Genomic DNA, 16492 nt, shown 5'->3' on the forward strand with positions numbered 1-16492 from the left:
AATTGAAATCATTATTTTCTTGAGGTTGCTTGTTGGGACAACAACCATTCACTCCTATAAAAAGCTTCCGACAAAATGTCAGATACTTTTGTTCTCTCAACCTTTCCTAGGATATGAAAGTTTTAAATGGTTTCTAAGCGTGCTGACAGAAAAAAGTACACTTTCATAAATAAAACCTTGAGCACTGTTTCAAGAAAGTTTGATAAGGCATGGAGCCCATTTATTCTACCTTGACTAGCCAACACTTAAATAGATCCTGGCTTGCATTTAACTCATTGTTACTGTAATATAAATGAAAATTTCAGAACAATTTGAACACAATGACATCATGAAATTCAAAGCGCAGTGGCTTGAAAAAAGTCATCAAACAATAGGTTAGAATTATCAGATATTTTTATTAAAGAACAACAGGGCATCGAGTTGTCTGGGTAATTGAGGGAGAAATTAGACTGAATGACTTTATTAGTTCTGGCTAGACATTGAGGGCCTTCAATTAAATCACCATTTACCTACCCTCTTCAAGACAATATAAATAATTCTCTATTCAGCAAAACGTTCCTTGCTTATTTGGCCAAACAATTACCATCAAAATATCTTTGGAAGCAAACAAAATCCCAGAATTTATATCATGTAGTTTACCCGTGTAAAGCTCGATTTTGCCAGCTCAGGAAAGGATAACGTAAACCAAGGGAAGTGACGAAAACAAAATATTCATGCCAGGATGGGTCAGAGAGCAACACTTGGCCAAGTTGTGCCCAATTAGTCGACCAAGCAAAGCACTCTAGTGGGAATTGCAAAGTAGGAAGTCCTATTTTTGACTCTGCTGACCTCAGTGAAAATTTCCTTGTTTAAAAAATGGGCATAATTCTTTGCTACCTAACAAAGAGACCTGTTATGAAAATTAATTCAGTCTATAAAACGTTTGACTTCTCTAGAAGCCCTAAATACACGCTACAACCTCTTATTCATACAGTTCACGGTCCTGCTCTTTGAAGATATGCCAGTCTATTAGTATTCCTGTGACACCTTCTACCGCATAAGTTCACCCTAAGCCCTCATAAAATTAATGAAATGCCCACTATTTTAAGTGGGCGACTTTGCCTTCAGAAATGGTTTCCACTCTCCACATGATGAATGTAAATGTATTAAATACTGTGAAGTATGCAGAGCAGTAGGTTCATAAAGAGGACCCTGTCCCGGGGCAAGGGCTCCCAGCAAGCCCGAGAAGCCCGTGGGCACTCTCCAGACTGCGCTCCTTGGGGACTCGATGCGGGGACTCGCGGCGGCCCCAGCCGGGCTCGATTACTTTCGCCTGGGCGAGAAGCAGCCCCGCCGCTCCAGCGGGAACCCTACGGTGGGGAGGTGGGGCGACGACAACAAAAAGAAGTAAAGTAGGAGGAGGTTCTCCCGGGGAGGGCCCGGCCGGGCGGGGGGAGGCGGCGGGCTCGGGGAGGAGGCGGGGACCTCCGGAAGGAGCCCGGCGGGGAGCCCCGCGAGCAGCCGGCGGAGCCGGGAAGAGGCACTCCGCCGTCCGGGCCGCGCCCCCCCTCCGCCCCGGCCCGCGGGCCCGGCCCCCGCCGCCCGCGCTCCCCCGCCCCTCGCGCCGCTCTCGCGCCTCCGTCCCCGCCCCCTCGCCCAGCGCCGCCCGCGCGCAGCGTCTCGCGCCGGCCGGGCCCGCCCGCCGGGAAACAGCCGCGAGAGCAGCGGCCGCGGCAGCCGCCACCGCGCTTTCTCCTCCCGCCCTCGGCGCCTCGTCCCGGCCCGCGCTCCGCCAACGCTCTCTCGGGGCCGCCCCGCGCCCGCCGCCCCTCCCCCGGCTCCGAGCCCCCCAGCCGTTGCGCTCGCTCTCGGCGCGCGGCCCGCCGCCTGCTTCCGGGGCGGGCGGACTGGGGCGCCTGGTGCCGCCGGCCGCAGCGACAGCGCCCCCGGGAAGCAGAGGAGGAAGGAGAGAAGAGGTGGAGGTGGCCGCGGGCTGAGTCGCGGCCGGGATGTCCGGGCAGCCGCCGCCGCCGCCGCAGCAGCAGCAACAACAGCAGCAGTTGCCGCCGCCACCGCCGGCGGCCGTGACCCCCGTCTCCGGAGTCGTCCTACCGGCGCCCCCGGCCGTGAGCGCCGGCTCCTCTCCGGCCGGCTCGCCTGGCGGCGGCGCCGGCGGCGGCGGGGGTTTGGGGGCCGCGGCGGCCGCCTTGCTCCTCCACCCGCCGCCGCCGCCGCCACCGCCGCCCCCGGCCACCGCGGCCCCGCCGCCGCCGCCGCCGCCGCCCGCCTCGGCGACCGCCCCCGCCAGCACGCCCCCCGCGCCCCCGGGCCTCGCCGCGGGCCCCGGCCCGGCCGGAGGCGCCCCGGCCCCGGCCCTGGCGGCGGCCAGCAGCGCCGCGGCCCCGTTCCCGCACGGGGACTCGGCCCTGAACGAGCAGGAGAAGGAGCTGCAGCGGCGGCTGAAGCGCCTCTACCCGGCCGTGGACGAGCAGGAGACGCCGCTGCCGAGGTCCTGGAGCCCGAAGGACAAGTTCAGCTACATCGGCCTCTCGCAGAACAACCTGCGGGTGCACTACAAAGGTACTGGGCGTGTGTCCCGCGGTGGGAGTGGGGCCGCTGACCCGCCGTGGCCCGCCCCCCGCCCCTCCCCCCCGAGGTGACTCGCCGCCGCTTCTGCTTCTCCGGGGGTGGGGTGGGGGTCAGGGGAAAGGTGCGAGATTCTGGGAAAGGAAGGTGAGTATAATGCTCCTGGGTATAATGGAGCTGGTGATCGTAGGCCAGGAGTAGGACACCTTGAGGGAATCCAGGATGACAGGACAGAACTCGCCTTCTGATTTCCCTTTAAGATAAATCTGAGGGCTTGGATGGAGGAATCCGGGGACTCGGAGTTGGGTTACATTGTTCTCCAGGTGGTGGTGGGTCAGGCGTTCTCCTTCCGTGGGGGGCAGAGGCGCACGATTCTGAGGCATGATTTCTAATTAAGGGAGAGCAGGGATTTATAGGGGGAGGAGTGATCAGTAGAGGATTTTGTCCAAAATTAGGCCAGAGATGGTCTAGGGGGACAAAAGGACAGGGGACCCAAGTTTGCCATCAGTGTATCTTACCAGAAGCAACTGGGAGGGTAAGACGTGACACCTCAGGAGTCCGCGTTTTCTTAGGGGAGCAGAAACCTGCACGGCTGATTGGAAATGCCCTATATTTACGTGTTGGCGTTATGTGAAGTCTGGTTGAAAACAAGGATCTTTTAAAATGTTAGTTTTTAAAGAAAAATTGGCTTGTTTTACACCTGCAGTTAAGAAAACAAACAGCCTTAGCCTTGTGCTCGCCCCCTCCTCCCTCAGCCACCTCTCCTAAGTTAAAACAAAGCTTTAAGCAAATCAGTTGTATGTATAATTATAAATTCCTGTGGTAATTGTTGAAATGTAGCTCAAATTAAGAGCATGCGCCAAGTTTACTTGTCTTGGGGAAAAAATCCATCTAATGTATCAGTCAGTCTGGAAACAAATCCATTCTTTTAGGCCCCAAACCTGAAGCAGGAGCTTTTGCATTCAAAGCAGCCTCATTTTGATTGGCTACAAAGGGAGGGTCTTAATCAGATCCTAGTGACATGGATATAGGGGTATAAACAACTGTTGTGGTTAAATTCTTAAAGTCTGAGAGGACTGAAATTTGAGAAGAACCTTGATAAATAAGTTACTATTTAATCAGAAAGGAGAATGGCAACAGAAATTTGCAAAACGATTTGATTGCAAAGAATCACACACAAAAATAGGCCTTGTTAATATTCCTTCTTTTTATTCATAGATCCAGGGAAGTGCTTTCAATTTTAAATGTTATGTTCTTTAATCTAAATAGCTGAAAACTTCAAAACGTTGGGCCTGTGTTTTTTCTTAAGTTAGGACATTTTGTTAATACCCTGTGAAGGCTAGTATTTAATTTTGTATTTTAATTTGTGTGAACAGTGCTATGTTATGAAGTGTTTATTTCTGTTCTGACTACCAAAAAGCTTTTTGTTAGAGTTGACAAAACTTTATTTTAAATTTATGGTTGATGGATAATAATTAGCTTATAAAATCAGAGGCAGAAGATATGAAAGATTATTGAACAAAGAATCCTAGCTTTCCTGACTCCTGCAATCATCTGTGATTTTAGGCATGTTACAAAACAGGGCCTCAGTTTCTTTGAGTGATGAGGGAGTTGAGCTGGATGGTTGGTAAGGAAATTTCCAGCTCTGAATTTCTGTGATATCTAAGATTTGTGATTACAGTTTATTTAGCACCGTACCAATACTTGATTGGTTTTACTAACTCCTTTTACATAAAATTGATGATTTGAGTCAGAGAAAAGTGCATGCTTATGTGAAATTGGTTGGAGTTTGGAATATTTATGACACTGCTGTCTCAATTATTTTTCCTGTTGGCCACTTTATTACTTTCTGTTGTGTAATACTAAGATTCACTGTCTGGAAACTTCACTCTTTTATAAACATAAGCCATTATTTCTGGAAGAACGAATTTTGTTGTTTGTCATCCTTGTTTTTTTCTCTCCCTCTCTTCTATCTCCCCTTTATCTCCCTTCCCCCTTGTCACAAACACAGTCTCTTTTTCCCCCTTCTACTGCCTCTTCCTCTTGTCTTGTTATTTTAATGGTTTTTTTTTCTCCTGTTGTTTTTCTGAGTGCCTTCTGAGTGCACCACACCAGAAGTACTGGGCAACTCTTGTCCTAGTAATAAGGGAAGAGAGCAAAAGGGAAGTGTCATAGGTAGTGGGTAATAAAACTTTGAAGTCACAAAATAAGAGTGAATTTTATTTAACCTATTATTGTGCTACATTTTAAGACACTTTTAACATGAAACACTACTGTTGATAAAGTATTTTTGCATATTGCAATATTTCAAAAAATTGATAATTATTTTCCAGAATGATGAGAATTTTCCTTACCTTTGAAATAGAAATATCTTGGTTTCTTTTGCTCTGAACATATTCTGTTTTTAAGATGTTCTTCTAAATTGGAATTGCTGTTTTTGGAAGCAGTATGGTTCCTTAAATGATTTGAAGGGATTCGTGTTAATGCCAGACATGCAGACAAAGTTGATGGGATTGCAGAGGAATAGCAGGGTTTGTATACTATATGTTAAAAATTTTAGAAAGACTTTTCGCTTATCGGTTACACACCAACTGTTGAAACGCTCAAGCATGGCCCCTTTTATTTTTAAAATTCTTGTCAGCTTTGAATAAGTACAAATGTGACAAGTTTGGACCTAATTATGATGATAACTTTATTCCAAGTTAAAGCATTTTAATGAATATGACAACGGATTTGATTAGTATAAATGTTTCAGTTACAGATTGCATTTTTATGTTTGTGAAGTTTTTGCTATTTGGATACTTCACAAAGCATTTTGATACACACACACACACACACACACACACACACACACACACACGTGTTAGTGGATTTGGACATGATGGTGGAATTCTCATTTTAGATGTGAGAAAGTGGGAGCACTTGGAGGTTAGATTTTCCCAGTCACAAGTAAGCTAGGACTGGAAACTAGTTTTCACTGACTCTAAATTTAGTGTTCTTTCCACTATACCAGTATTACCTATTTCAATTTGCATGAATCTTAATTATCTGAAATAGATAAAATCTAGTGATCACATTTAGAACTTTCGGAAGAATAGTTGACATTAAAAGTACTTCCTCTGGGCAAAAATGTTACCTGGAGCACACTAATGCCATGGAAAAGTCCAGACACCTGGATTATGATGATTTAGGGCAGTTTAAAATAAATACAAGATAAGATTAAGTTGGGAATTATAGAAAGCAGTGAAATCATGAATTGCACTTTTTAATTGAAGTGTATTAACAGTATCTAGCCACTCAGGTTTAACTTTTGGTATGCCTAACTCCTCTCTCCCTCAATATCCCCAGTCATTAGGCCTTTAACACTTCCTAAATTTAATTGCTTATCTAGTTTCTTGCGCTTCTAAGGTTGAACAGATATCTCAACAAATATTTGCTTGCCTACCAATACAGATGTCTTTTTTTTTAATTTATTTTTATTTTTTCCACCCAAAGCCCCAGTAGATAGTTGTATGTCATAGCTGCACATCCTTCTAGTTGCTGTATGTGGGACGCGGCCTCAGCATGGCCAGAGAAGCGGTGCGTCAGTCCGCACCTGGGATCCGAACCTGGGCCACCAGTAGTGGAGCATGCGCACTTAACCGCTCTGCCACGGGGCCGGCCCTACAGATGTCTTTTAAGAATTATGGAGATGATATAAAAAATGTTCCTTAAAATCAAGGAATTGGTAAACCAAACTGAACTTTACCAGGGGATCCCTTTGCCAAAATTTTGGGAAATCTAGCTTTAAAAATGCCTGTTGATAACTGCAAGAATTAAGTGAATCTAATAATCATACAGAAAAGTAGACAATAGTAATGAATTGCTATAGGGCAGATATTCTGCTAGACAATTTGTAGATATGCCTTGCTCTCTTCCTTCTTTCATTTATTCACAAGCTTTTAGTGAATGTTTCCTTGGGGCCAGGTTCTGGGCAGTCAAAGGTGGATAAGATACTGTGTTCAAAGAGCTCAAAGGACATACAACAGTGAGTGTAGGGAGGGATGTGAGAGGGCAAGCTGTGGAAGGCGGGAGGAGCGGCTGCCTCTGGCTGACATTGCAGGTGAAGTTGGTGGGTCAGGAACAGCTCCTTGGAGGGTGTGAGGCCGGTGCTCCTTCTCAGAAGCTGAGTAGGATATAGGGGAAGAGGAGGGGCTGGCATTACAGTGAAAAAGCATAAGCAAAAGCGTAGAGGAGAGAATCGACAAGCAGTGTTGAGTCGTTGGAATTTAAGTGTGTGACAAGGAACAGCTGGGAAAAGATCGTGAGAGGCCTTATAGAATGTTTTATTGAGCTTAGATCTTATTCTGTAGGAGATGAGGAATCATCCAAGGATTTTAAATAGGAAGTGGCTGGCTCATTTTCATTTTTGTCAGATTATGCAACTGATTGGAAGATGGATTCAAGGGGTACAAGACTGGAAATGGCAAACTCATTTAGAATGCTGTTGCAGCAGACCGTATAAGAAATAAGGACCTGAACTTGGTCAGGTAGGGGTGGGGAAGAGCAGACATATTCATGATATGTTTAAGGTAACACTGGCAGGATATGATGGGATGTTGGAGAAATCAAGGATGATGCTTGGGTTTCTAGCTGTGTAGGGTTCTTGCAATGAACCATTAATCAAATAGAGATTGCAAGGAAGTATTACAGTATATTTGGAGATAAGTAAAAATGGGAATCTTAGCCATGTGATCTGACTTCGTGAAAACCAGAAGAAACAAGCCATACAAAAAGAACAGAAACAGGTCTTCTGGAATTAAGATGGCTCTAAGTAATCGCAACAACTGAAGTTCATGACTTTTTACTTTATTCTACTCTTAAAGTGACTCAGTTACAGTTGCTAGTTTTCTTGTCTTTCCCCTACTGACTGGCTTATCCTTTCCTTCCTATTTCAAATTCCTGAGGGACTTATCAGATTGGCCTAGCTAACTGCCACCCTTCTTAGGGGCAGAGCTTTTCATTGTATGCTATGGCATGGATTGGTGGCCTTCACCTCAGGTACTAACCTGTGTTGAATCAGCTGTGGGGGTGTAAGGGTAGTTATGAAATACAAAACATCCTCCTGGCACAAGGATAGTCTTTCAGTAGCGACGGTGTGTGAGGCAGTTAATTCTAGGAAGGGTTGGCATGTACTGTAATAGACCTGAGCTTGGGAGAGAGGTCTAGGTCACGACTGATTTGGGAGTCACCTGTAGGTGGTATTGAAACTCAGTGTATGAGAGAGAGTAAGTAAAGTGAGAAGAGCAATGGGCCAAAGATGGAACCTGAACAACACCAATATTAAAAGACTGAATGGAGCCCAAGAAGGAGTAGTTAAGAGGTACCCGGACAGAGGAGAGTGTGGTGTCACAGAAGCTGAGCAGAGGAGTATCGGAAATGAGGTAGTGGTCTTTAGGGTCAAATGCAACAAGTAGGTTTAGTGAGATAGGCACAGGAGATTTCCCACTGGATTTGGAAATTAGATCATTGTGCCCTTAGGGAGAGCAGTTTGAATTGAATGAGGGGGGCAAAAATCAGAGTAAGTAGAAGGGACCAAGCAGAGAGGATTGTGAATGTAGATAACCCTTGAAAAATATAGAGGAGGAAAGAGGTTAGGCAGTACCTGGAGGAGGATGGAAGTTAAGGCCGGGTTTTTTTTTTTTTAATGGCTGATAGTGAAGTTACATTGTGCCTGGAGATTAGTTTCTAATGTCAGCATATATAATGAAAATCCATATAACCAAAATATCCCTAAAAACTCCATTGGAAAGTACTGTTGTAAAATAGAGACTATTAATATCATTTCTAACTAAGTCTTGTTTTGTAGTTTGGCTGTGTGTGTAAAACTGAAGTGACATAAGTTAGATGAGAGTGTGATGTTAGTCCAAGGTATGGAATCCCATGAAATGTGTACAAAATTTAACATATATTTTAACACATAAAATAAATAGTAACAATACCTGTTTTTATTACCTTAAAGTTAAAAAAAAATTCATTAGACTCACCACCGACCCCAGTGCATTATTAAGAATGATTTATAGCACAGGGGCATATAATTTTATGAAAAGTGTATACATTTTTGGGACACTGTGCCCTCATAGATTGAGGGGAAGGAGAGTAAAGAAGGAAAGGATGAAAATACGAGCTTTTGGGAGGCTGACAGGGTGAGGGCTTGGAGGAAGGAAAGTGGTTCAGGTACACAGGATGGTTAGTTTTGAAGGAGAGGAGTACATACTCTTCCTCTGATAATAGTGGAAGAGGTGAAGACTGGTACGGCCAGACACCGGTTTGTAATAGGAGCTTGGAGAGTAGAACGTGGCCGTATATAATGGTGGAGTCCTGTTTTATGATAAAGTAGGTGAGGTACTTGGTTCACTGAATTCGAGTAGAGGACTTAAAGCTTAACGTGAAGGATAAAAATGTGGATTAGCTGTCAAGGGGAATGGGGAACAAGCTAAGTAAAGACTTCTGAGCATGTCATCAATGGCAGTGGGAGAGCCCAGCTGAGAGCATAAGTTCATAGCAGTGGCCATTTGCAAGATTGTTGGACTTTATTCAGCAGAGGCCAGCTGTCCAGTACAGGAGTGGGGAAGGTGGATTATAATATTGATCTAAGACTGTGGTTTTGCTGGTTGGGTGTGACGGAAGAATAGGCATATGAGGGAAAACAAGGATATTTGAGAGCTTTTAAGTGATTACCATATAGCCCCATCCTGGAACAGGAAAAAGAAAAACAAACAAGAAAGGGTAAGGGTTCAGGCCATTAGAGTTCCTTGATGTTGAAGAGGAAGTGTAGAAATGAAGTCTTGACAAAAGGGAGAGGATAGGACAGTGTCCTAGAGGAAGTTATAGGCATTTCCGCTAGAATGCTAAAAATGCATTACTGGAAAAACCTTAATGTGTTCCATAAAATTGCACACTAAAAGTAACAGGGCTTATGGGAAAAATAGGGCTGGGCAGACCACTTAAAACCTGTGCAACTTTGTAACCAGAGCACTACAGAAATAACAGTCCCAATAAAATACAAGCCTAGTTAAATTTCCACTGGCATTTGTGCCCAGTATCACAGGCTGCTTAAGCCCTGGGGTTTGGGCTTTCTTCTTAGAGATGTAAGTGCTTGACAGCTGTTTAATCAAAACTAGAAATCTGATTCAGAGTTTAGCCCATTTAACCATTTTTTTTTTTTAAATAAAAGAGGAAATGCGTACCTTTAGCTATTAGAATGGGTAAAATCCAAAGAAAACCTGACAATGCCAATTGCTGGTGAGGATACAGAGCAACAGGAACTCTGATACACTCTGGTGGAAGTGCAAAATGATACAGCCACTTTGGAAGGTGGTTTGGCAGTTTCTAACAGAGCTAAACATAGTTGTACCATATGATCCAGCAGTTGAGCTCCTAAGTATTTACCCAACTGATTTGAACACTTATGCTCAAACAAAAACCTGCACATGAATGTTCATAGCGACTTTTCTCGAGCGCCCACAACAAGAAGCAACCAAGCAACCTCTTTCAGTAGGTGAATGGGTAAACTGTGGTATATCCATACAGGAGAATATTATTCATTGATAAAAAGAAATGAGCTATCCATTCATGCAAAGAAGACACATATGGATCTTAAATGCATATTGCTAAGTGAAAGAAGCCAGTCTGAAAAGAGTACATCCTGTATGATTTCAATTATATGACATTCTGGAAAAGGCAAAACTATAAAGATAGTATAAAGATAAGTGGTTGTCAGGGGCTTGAGGGGCATGGGAGAGGGTGAGATAGCCAAAGAACAGGAGATTTTTAGGGCAGTGAAAGTGTTCTGTATGATATTGTAATTGTGGATCCATGACACTATGTATTTATCAAACCCATAGAACTTGAAGCATAAAGAGTAAACATTAATGTGTGCAAATTTTTTTTTTTTTTTTTTTTTTTTTTTTTTTTTTTTTTTTTTTTTGTGAGGAGATCAGCCTTGTGCTAACATCCGCCAATCCTCCTCTTTTTTTGCTGAGGAAGACGGCCCTGGGCTAACATCTGTGCCCATCTTCCTCCACTTTATATGGGACGCCGCCACAGCATGGCCTGCCAAGCAGTGCGTCGGTGCGCGCCCGGGATCCGAACCAGCGAACCCCGGGCCGCCGCAGCGGAGCGCGCGCACTTAACCGCCTGCGCCACCGGGCCGGCCCCAATGTGTGCAAATTTTAAAAACAATCATTTAGGAGGGAGAGGGAGATCTCAGGATAGAATGCAGAATGTGACAAAATCTAACTGTATTACACATGTGTGAAACAACCTCAGAGAAGAGGGGGGGAAAAGGTGCTGACCTAAGTAACTTTGGAAATCACTGGAGTCTATTAAACCAAAGGTGAAATAAACTACATAGGACTGAACTCTTGTTGATAAAGTTGTATCCCATGGGGATATGGGTTAACAATTCTGATACTGCTATATATGTACAGTGGAACTGAACAATTAAATAAATGAATGACAGATGGTGGGAGCTAGGTTTCTTACTGTTGGAGTGGAATTTTACAGATAAGCAAGGGGAGGAGTTTAGAATGATCCTTGTGGTAGTGGATTCAAGTTGGAGACAACAGTATGAAGCCATGTTTAGTTTAATATAGACATAGGTGATTACATATAGAAACAGATATGTGTATATACAGAGGTTTAGTATACACACGTATATTTCCTTGCTCTTATCAGTGAGAGGGCCTGAGAACAATGACACCCCAGTAACAATGAGCACACCTAGTACCTAGGTCTTAGGTTCTGATGCCATTGGCCAGTAAAAGAAGCTAGGGCCCCTTGGAGAAATGGCTGATTCTAGGACTGGGGCAGGAAATATACAAGATGAGCTTCCAGCATCTTGTAGTGCCAGAAAGTAACAAACAAAAACAAAAAACACATAATGGAGGTATGTCAGAACCCCACAAGAGCCAACTGAAAAAGCTCCCAATGGCTTAAGGGGGAACAGTTTGAGCAACAAAATGTATAAAGTAGTATTGAATTATAACCCAAAGAATAAAATAAATGTGCATGAGATGCATGAGTCCATACTGGTAAAAACAAAGAGGAAATATTTTAGTGCTTTTTGATCTGCTGCCCTTGAATTTTCCCCAAATGGCTTAATAAAGTGGCAAGTGTAGCAGTTCCTCAAGCCGCTGAACGTTGGGCACTATAGGAATGCACTTCTGTAGGAATCCCAGCCTTTTTGACTTAGGGCCTTTTGTATATTCCTAAATTTTTCTCTTTAATTTATTAATGTACTAGGGAAAGCTGTAGTAATCATTTATTAACATTATTATTAACAATAATAAACATTAGGTCTGAACTATATGATTTCTTTTTTTTATTTATTTTTTATTTTTTGTGAGGAAGATCAGCCCTGAGCTAACATCCATGCTAATCCTCCTCTTTTTGCTGAGGAAGACTGGCTCTGAGCTAACATCTATTGCCAGTCCTCCTCCTTTTTCTCCCCAAAGCCCCAGTAGATAGTTATATGTCATAGTTGCACATCCTTCTAGTTGCTGTATGTGGGACGCGGCCTCAGCATGGCTGGAGAAGCGGTGCGTTGGTGCGCGCCCGGGATCCGAACCCGGGCCGCCAGTAGCGGAGCGCGAGCACTTAACCACTAAGCCACGGGTCCGGCCCCTATGATTTCTTTATTATGCTGACATTATTCCCATATTTATGAAGTGCATGTGAGCTAATTTGTATTCAAGAAATGTGTTTTGAAGCAGAACAGACTTTATTAGAATTTCATATTTCCGAGGTGGAATAGTTTCAGGTGATGTCAGAATCCAGTGTGGCTCCAGGAAGGAATGATTGAAGTTAGAGTGGGAGTCAGTGGGAATAAGAGGTCCAGGAATTAAAATGCAAAAACAAAAAAATAATCACAAATAAGTGTTAAGTGTGTTAATGTCGTGTGGGAAAGACAACTGTTAGCCATGAGGGTGTATAAAAAAGGAGGTTAGACCACGTCAGAGAGGTTGGAGAAAGAGTAATTGAGGAAGTAAAGCTTGAGCTGAGGTCTGAAGGACGGGTAGGACCTCACTAGGCTGAGAAGGAAGGGTGGAGCTTTCCACTTAGAAGAGCTTGGGCAGACTGCGGCCTGGCGACTGTGGCTGGGGCAGAGGGGGAGAGGTGGAAAATGCAGGGGGAGGGTGAGATCAGACAAGGTTTTCAGGAAGTTTATCTTTTTCCTAAGCTGAATGGGAGGCTTTTAAGAAGGAATTTTAGTTGGTTTGAGGGATAGTGGTACAAGGAAGGCTGATTTATGTTTCCAGAATCACTTGGCTGTGTGTAGGCGAGTGGAGGGGGAAGTAGAGTGGGCTTCAAACCCTTTCCGTTTCAGTTAAATGCAATCAACACATTGTTTGAATAGCAAGAGCTGACCTTGCTAGCCTTAGAGTTTTGAAGCGATATATGTATTTTCGTCTTGAACCATATAGAAAACACTTAACATTGGAGACCTTGTGGCTTTAAAATTTACACTTTGGTAGTGTGAGGTTGCTTTTTGATCACCACAGAATTTAAGCTAATAAACTTCCTGCTGATGAGCATTATTAGAAATAGGGCCTTCACTCTGATGTTACTAGTCTTACCTAAGAAATAGTATGAATCCTTTTTTTCTTTTTTTTTGGTGAGGAAGATTTGCTCTGAGCTAACATCTGTTGCCAGTCTTCCTGTTTTTTTTTCCTTGAGGAAGATTAGCCCTGAGCTAACATCTGTGCCAGTCTTCCTCTATTTTATATGTGGGTTGCCGCCACTGCATGGCTTGGCGAGTGGTGTAGGTCCAAGCCTGGGATCCAAACCTCTGAACCTGGGTTGCCTAAGGGGAGCGTGCTGGACTTAACCACTGTGCCACAGGGCCGGCCCCTGAATCCTTTTAATCTTACATCTGAACTTTTTCGTAGGTCTTAAAATTTGAATTTAATTTAAAAATGAAACAAATCCTTTTAATGTTTATGGAGTTTTTCTTCAGTGTCTTAGTAAAGCATAAAGAATATAATGTAACCTTGAAGATTTATGATTGTGTAGTTCTTTACAGTTATTTTTGCATAATGGAAAAATGGAGGAGATTTTAATTCATACATGAATTTAATGCATGATTCTGTTAATTTGGGGGAAGTTATATAACCTCTGTAAGAATTTCTCCATTTTTAAAAATGAGGTTAAATAATACCCATTACACAAATGTTGAGTGAGAAAAGTCTATACAAAAGCACCTAATACTTTGAGAGATTGTTTACCCTCAAATATTTGTTTTCTTTCTCTTTTCTCATAGAATTAGCAAGAATAGGAGATGGGAATACATGCAAAGTGATCCCAGAATGCTCATTGTAACTAAATCCTTCCTTTGGGTTCAGAGCTCACACTGGATCAGGCTTCTTGAATTGAAATCCCTGCACAAATCCTGGTTTGGAATTCTCACTCAGCAGTAGGACCTTGGGCGAGTTTCTTCATCTTCCCTTAGTTTCCTCCACTGTGAAATGATCGTGAATAGTACCTATTTCAAAGTTGTGTTGAATGCTAAATGAGTTAATAAATATAATGCTCTTAGGACAGTGCCTTTTACATAGTATTAAATGTATGTTGACTATTGTCATTTATTATTATTATTATTAAGTATACCTTGAGATTACCTTATCCCTAAAAGTTTTGATCACTTTCCTTCCAAAAAAACCAAAACCAGAAATAAAAGCTAGTTGATTTAGGACTCCAGGGTTAATCAGGGTTTTCTTTAGATTTATTTTTAACTGTCTAAATTTTAAAAATGAATTTAGTTTATATAACCTTTTCACAAGCAACTCAGTTATTTGAACATATTTTTACCAAAAAAGATGTTTTGCTGAAACCATAATTTATTAAATGTCTATTTTTAAAAAGTGACTGGTGTCATTCTGCAGATTTGTGCTGTTATTTTGTTCTTCTGCTTAGCTCAATGTAAATCTATTACCTACATATGTTAAAGCAGGTTTAGGGGTGTGTATATATTGCTGCTTCCATTTTTATCTTCCTAGCCAAGTTTATCACCTCCCACTGGTCACCAGGCTGAAAATTTCCTTTGCCCATAACACGTATACTTAAGACATCTATGGACACAAGTTTTCATGGTAATAGAAAAGAGTGGCTGAATTCATTTAATTTCTTTTGGGCCATGTGAGCACGTGCTAATTTGCATTCCAAGTCTAAACTTAACTATGTAATGGTGGGGTATGCATCGGTAATTTGATAAAGTATGGTAAGGGAAGATATGATCTCATTGGTGTGTGATGGTCATTGTACAGTTAAGACATAATTTTTAACTTAAAAGAAGGTATTTAGTTTTTAAACAATGATGGTAAATTTGAGAAAGGGAATTCTGCTACCCATGAAGGTAATGTTATAGTATGACTGAAAGATTCATGACATGTTTGTATTGGGTGAAGCGTATCTAACTAGAACACCTGAATAATGATTTAGAGTGTTGTTCCTCAGACAGTCCTATGGGGACTGGGGAGACTTGTTTCACTTACTCTCCTTGCATACTTTCTGACATGCTACTTCAACTTCTGTCTCTATTCTTCTGTGGTTTTATGGCTGTATTTTCTCATGCTCATTTGATTTTGTTCACATGCTAGCTTTCGAGATAATTTGTGTTTTGGGCGAGGGACAGGGGAAGTGATTGTGAGTGAAGGAAACCCTCTGGGATTAGAACTGAGGAATAGCTAATTTAAAAAGTTTAAAAGCCATTATCTAACAGATTTCCTAAACATGTCAGCAATGCTATGGTGTGATATTCCTTTCTTAAAAAAGAAAGAAAGAAATACAGCTAGAGCTTAGATATATTTCTCAGTAGGCTGTAATCGACCAAAGAAATTTTATGGATCAGTCTTTGTATAGCATTAATGATAAGAGTATGTCAAAGAACAAAATTGTAAATTCTTAAGGTAAGAAAGCTGTTTTGCCAATTCAATCTAATTATATAAAATTTCACTTAAAAATACATGATATAGATGCTTCTGGTTTAAAAAACAGGCCGTTTGGCAAAAGAGTGTTGTTTAGGAATTTTATAAATTATATGCAAATTTAGATCTAATAAAATTAAATCATATTTTAATCATGTTCTTCAAATGCAGCCTTTTTTTCTCTTAAAAATATGGTCTACCCTAAAATACTTTATTTAATTTGCATAAAGGACTGCTAGAATCAGTGTGTTCAGATTCTGAAATTTTGCTAAGACTCCATATGAAGAGTTCCATGGCTGACTTGGGCTGTTTTGCATGTTGGATTAATTGTGATGATAAATGTTTCATTAAGTCTTTGATTATTTGTACTGATGGGAGCAGAAATGTAGATATCATACTAAAACCGGTATTTGCTCCTGAATTATTTGTTAAGATTTTTATTTGAATATCTCATTTGATCTTTTTTGCTTCTTGTTTCATATGCAGGTCATGGCAAAACCCCAAAAGATGCAGCTTCAGTTCGCGCTACGCATCCAATACCAGCAGCCTGTGGGATTTATTATTTTGAAGTAAAAATTGTCAGTAAGGGAAGAGATGGGTAAGTGTAAATTTTGGTGGGAAAAATCATTTGCTGTTCTTGGGTAATTGTTTTTGTTTTGATTCATAATGTTTGTTATGTAATTGGAAAACTGGAATCTTGGGAATTTTGGTAATTGGAAAAGTGGAATCTGAATATTCCAGTATAGCAGGTTGGATCTGGTTCTGCTTAAATACTTGGTGAAGCTAACGCTTGAGCTCGTGAAATTAACGAAGTTTTTCTGGTAGGTTTGTCATTAAAATGGAGAATTGGAATTAAACAATAGAGAGACAATGACTCATTTTCCACGCCTTTTCTTACACTGCCTTTTTCTGAATTCTGCTAAGTTCAGTCTTCTCAAAGCTAGTTAACCAAAGCCAAAAGG

The 16492-nt window shown here is 42.2% G+C and overlaps 1 protein-coding gene across 2 annotated transcripts in view; it reads left to right on the plus strand.

Annotated features, from left to right (window-relative positions):
- The first annotated feature begins 1912 nt into the window (after positions 1–1912).
- The window catches only part of RANBP9 (RAN binding protein 9), a 97379-nt gene continuing 82799 nt past the window's right edge, over positions 1913–16492 (plus strand). For both annotated transcript variants that reach the window (XM_058555238.1, XM_058555237.1), the window contains exons 1-2: positions 1913–2559; positions 16017–16128. In XM_058555238.1, the coding sequence (XP_058411221.1) occupies positions 1989–2559; positions 16017–16128 (683 nt within the window). In that variant the 5' untranslated portion in view covers positions 1913–1988. The remainder of the gene's footprint in view (positions 2560–16016; positions 16129–16492) is intronic.

This window comes from Diceros bicornis, chromosome 14 (assembly GCF_020826845.1).
Source record: "Diceros bicornis minor isolate mBicDic1 chromosome 14, mDicBic1.mat.cur, whole genome shotgun sequence".
NCBI classification, from domain to species: domain Eukaryota; kingdom Metazoa; phylum Chordata; class Mammalia; order Perissodactyla; family Rhinocerotidae; genus Diceros; species Diceros bicornis.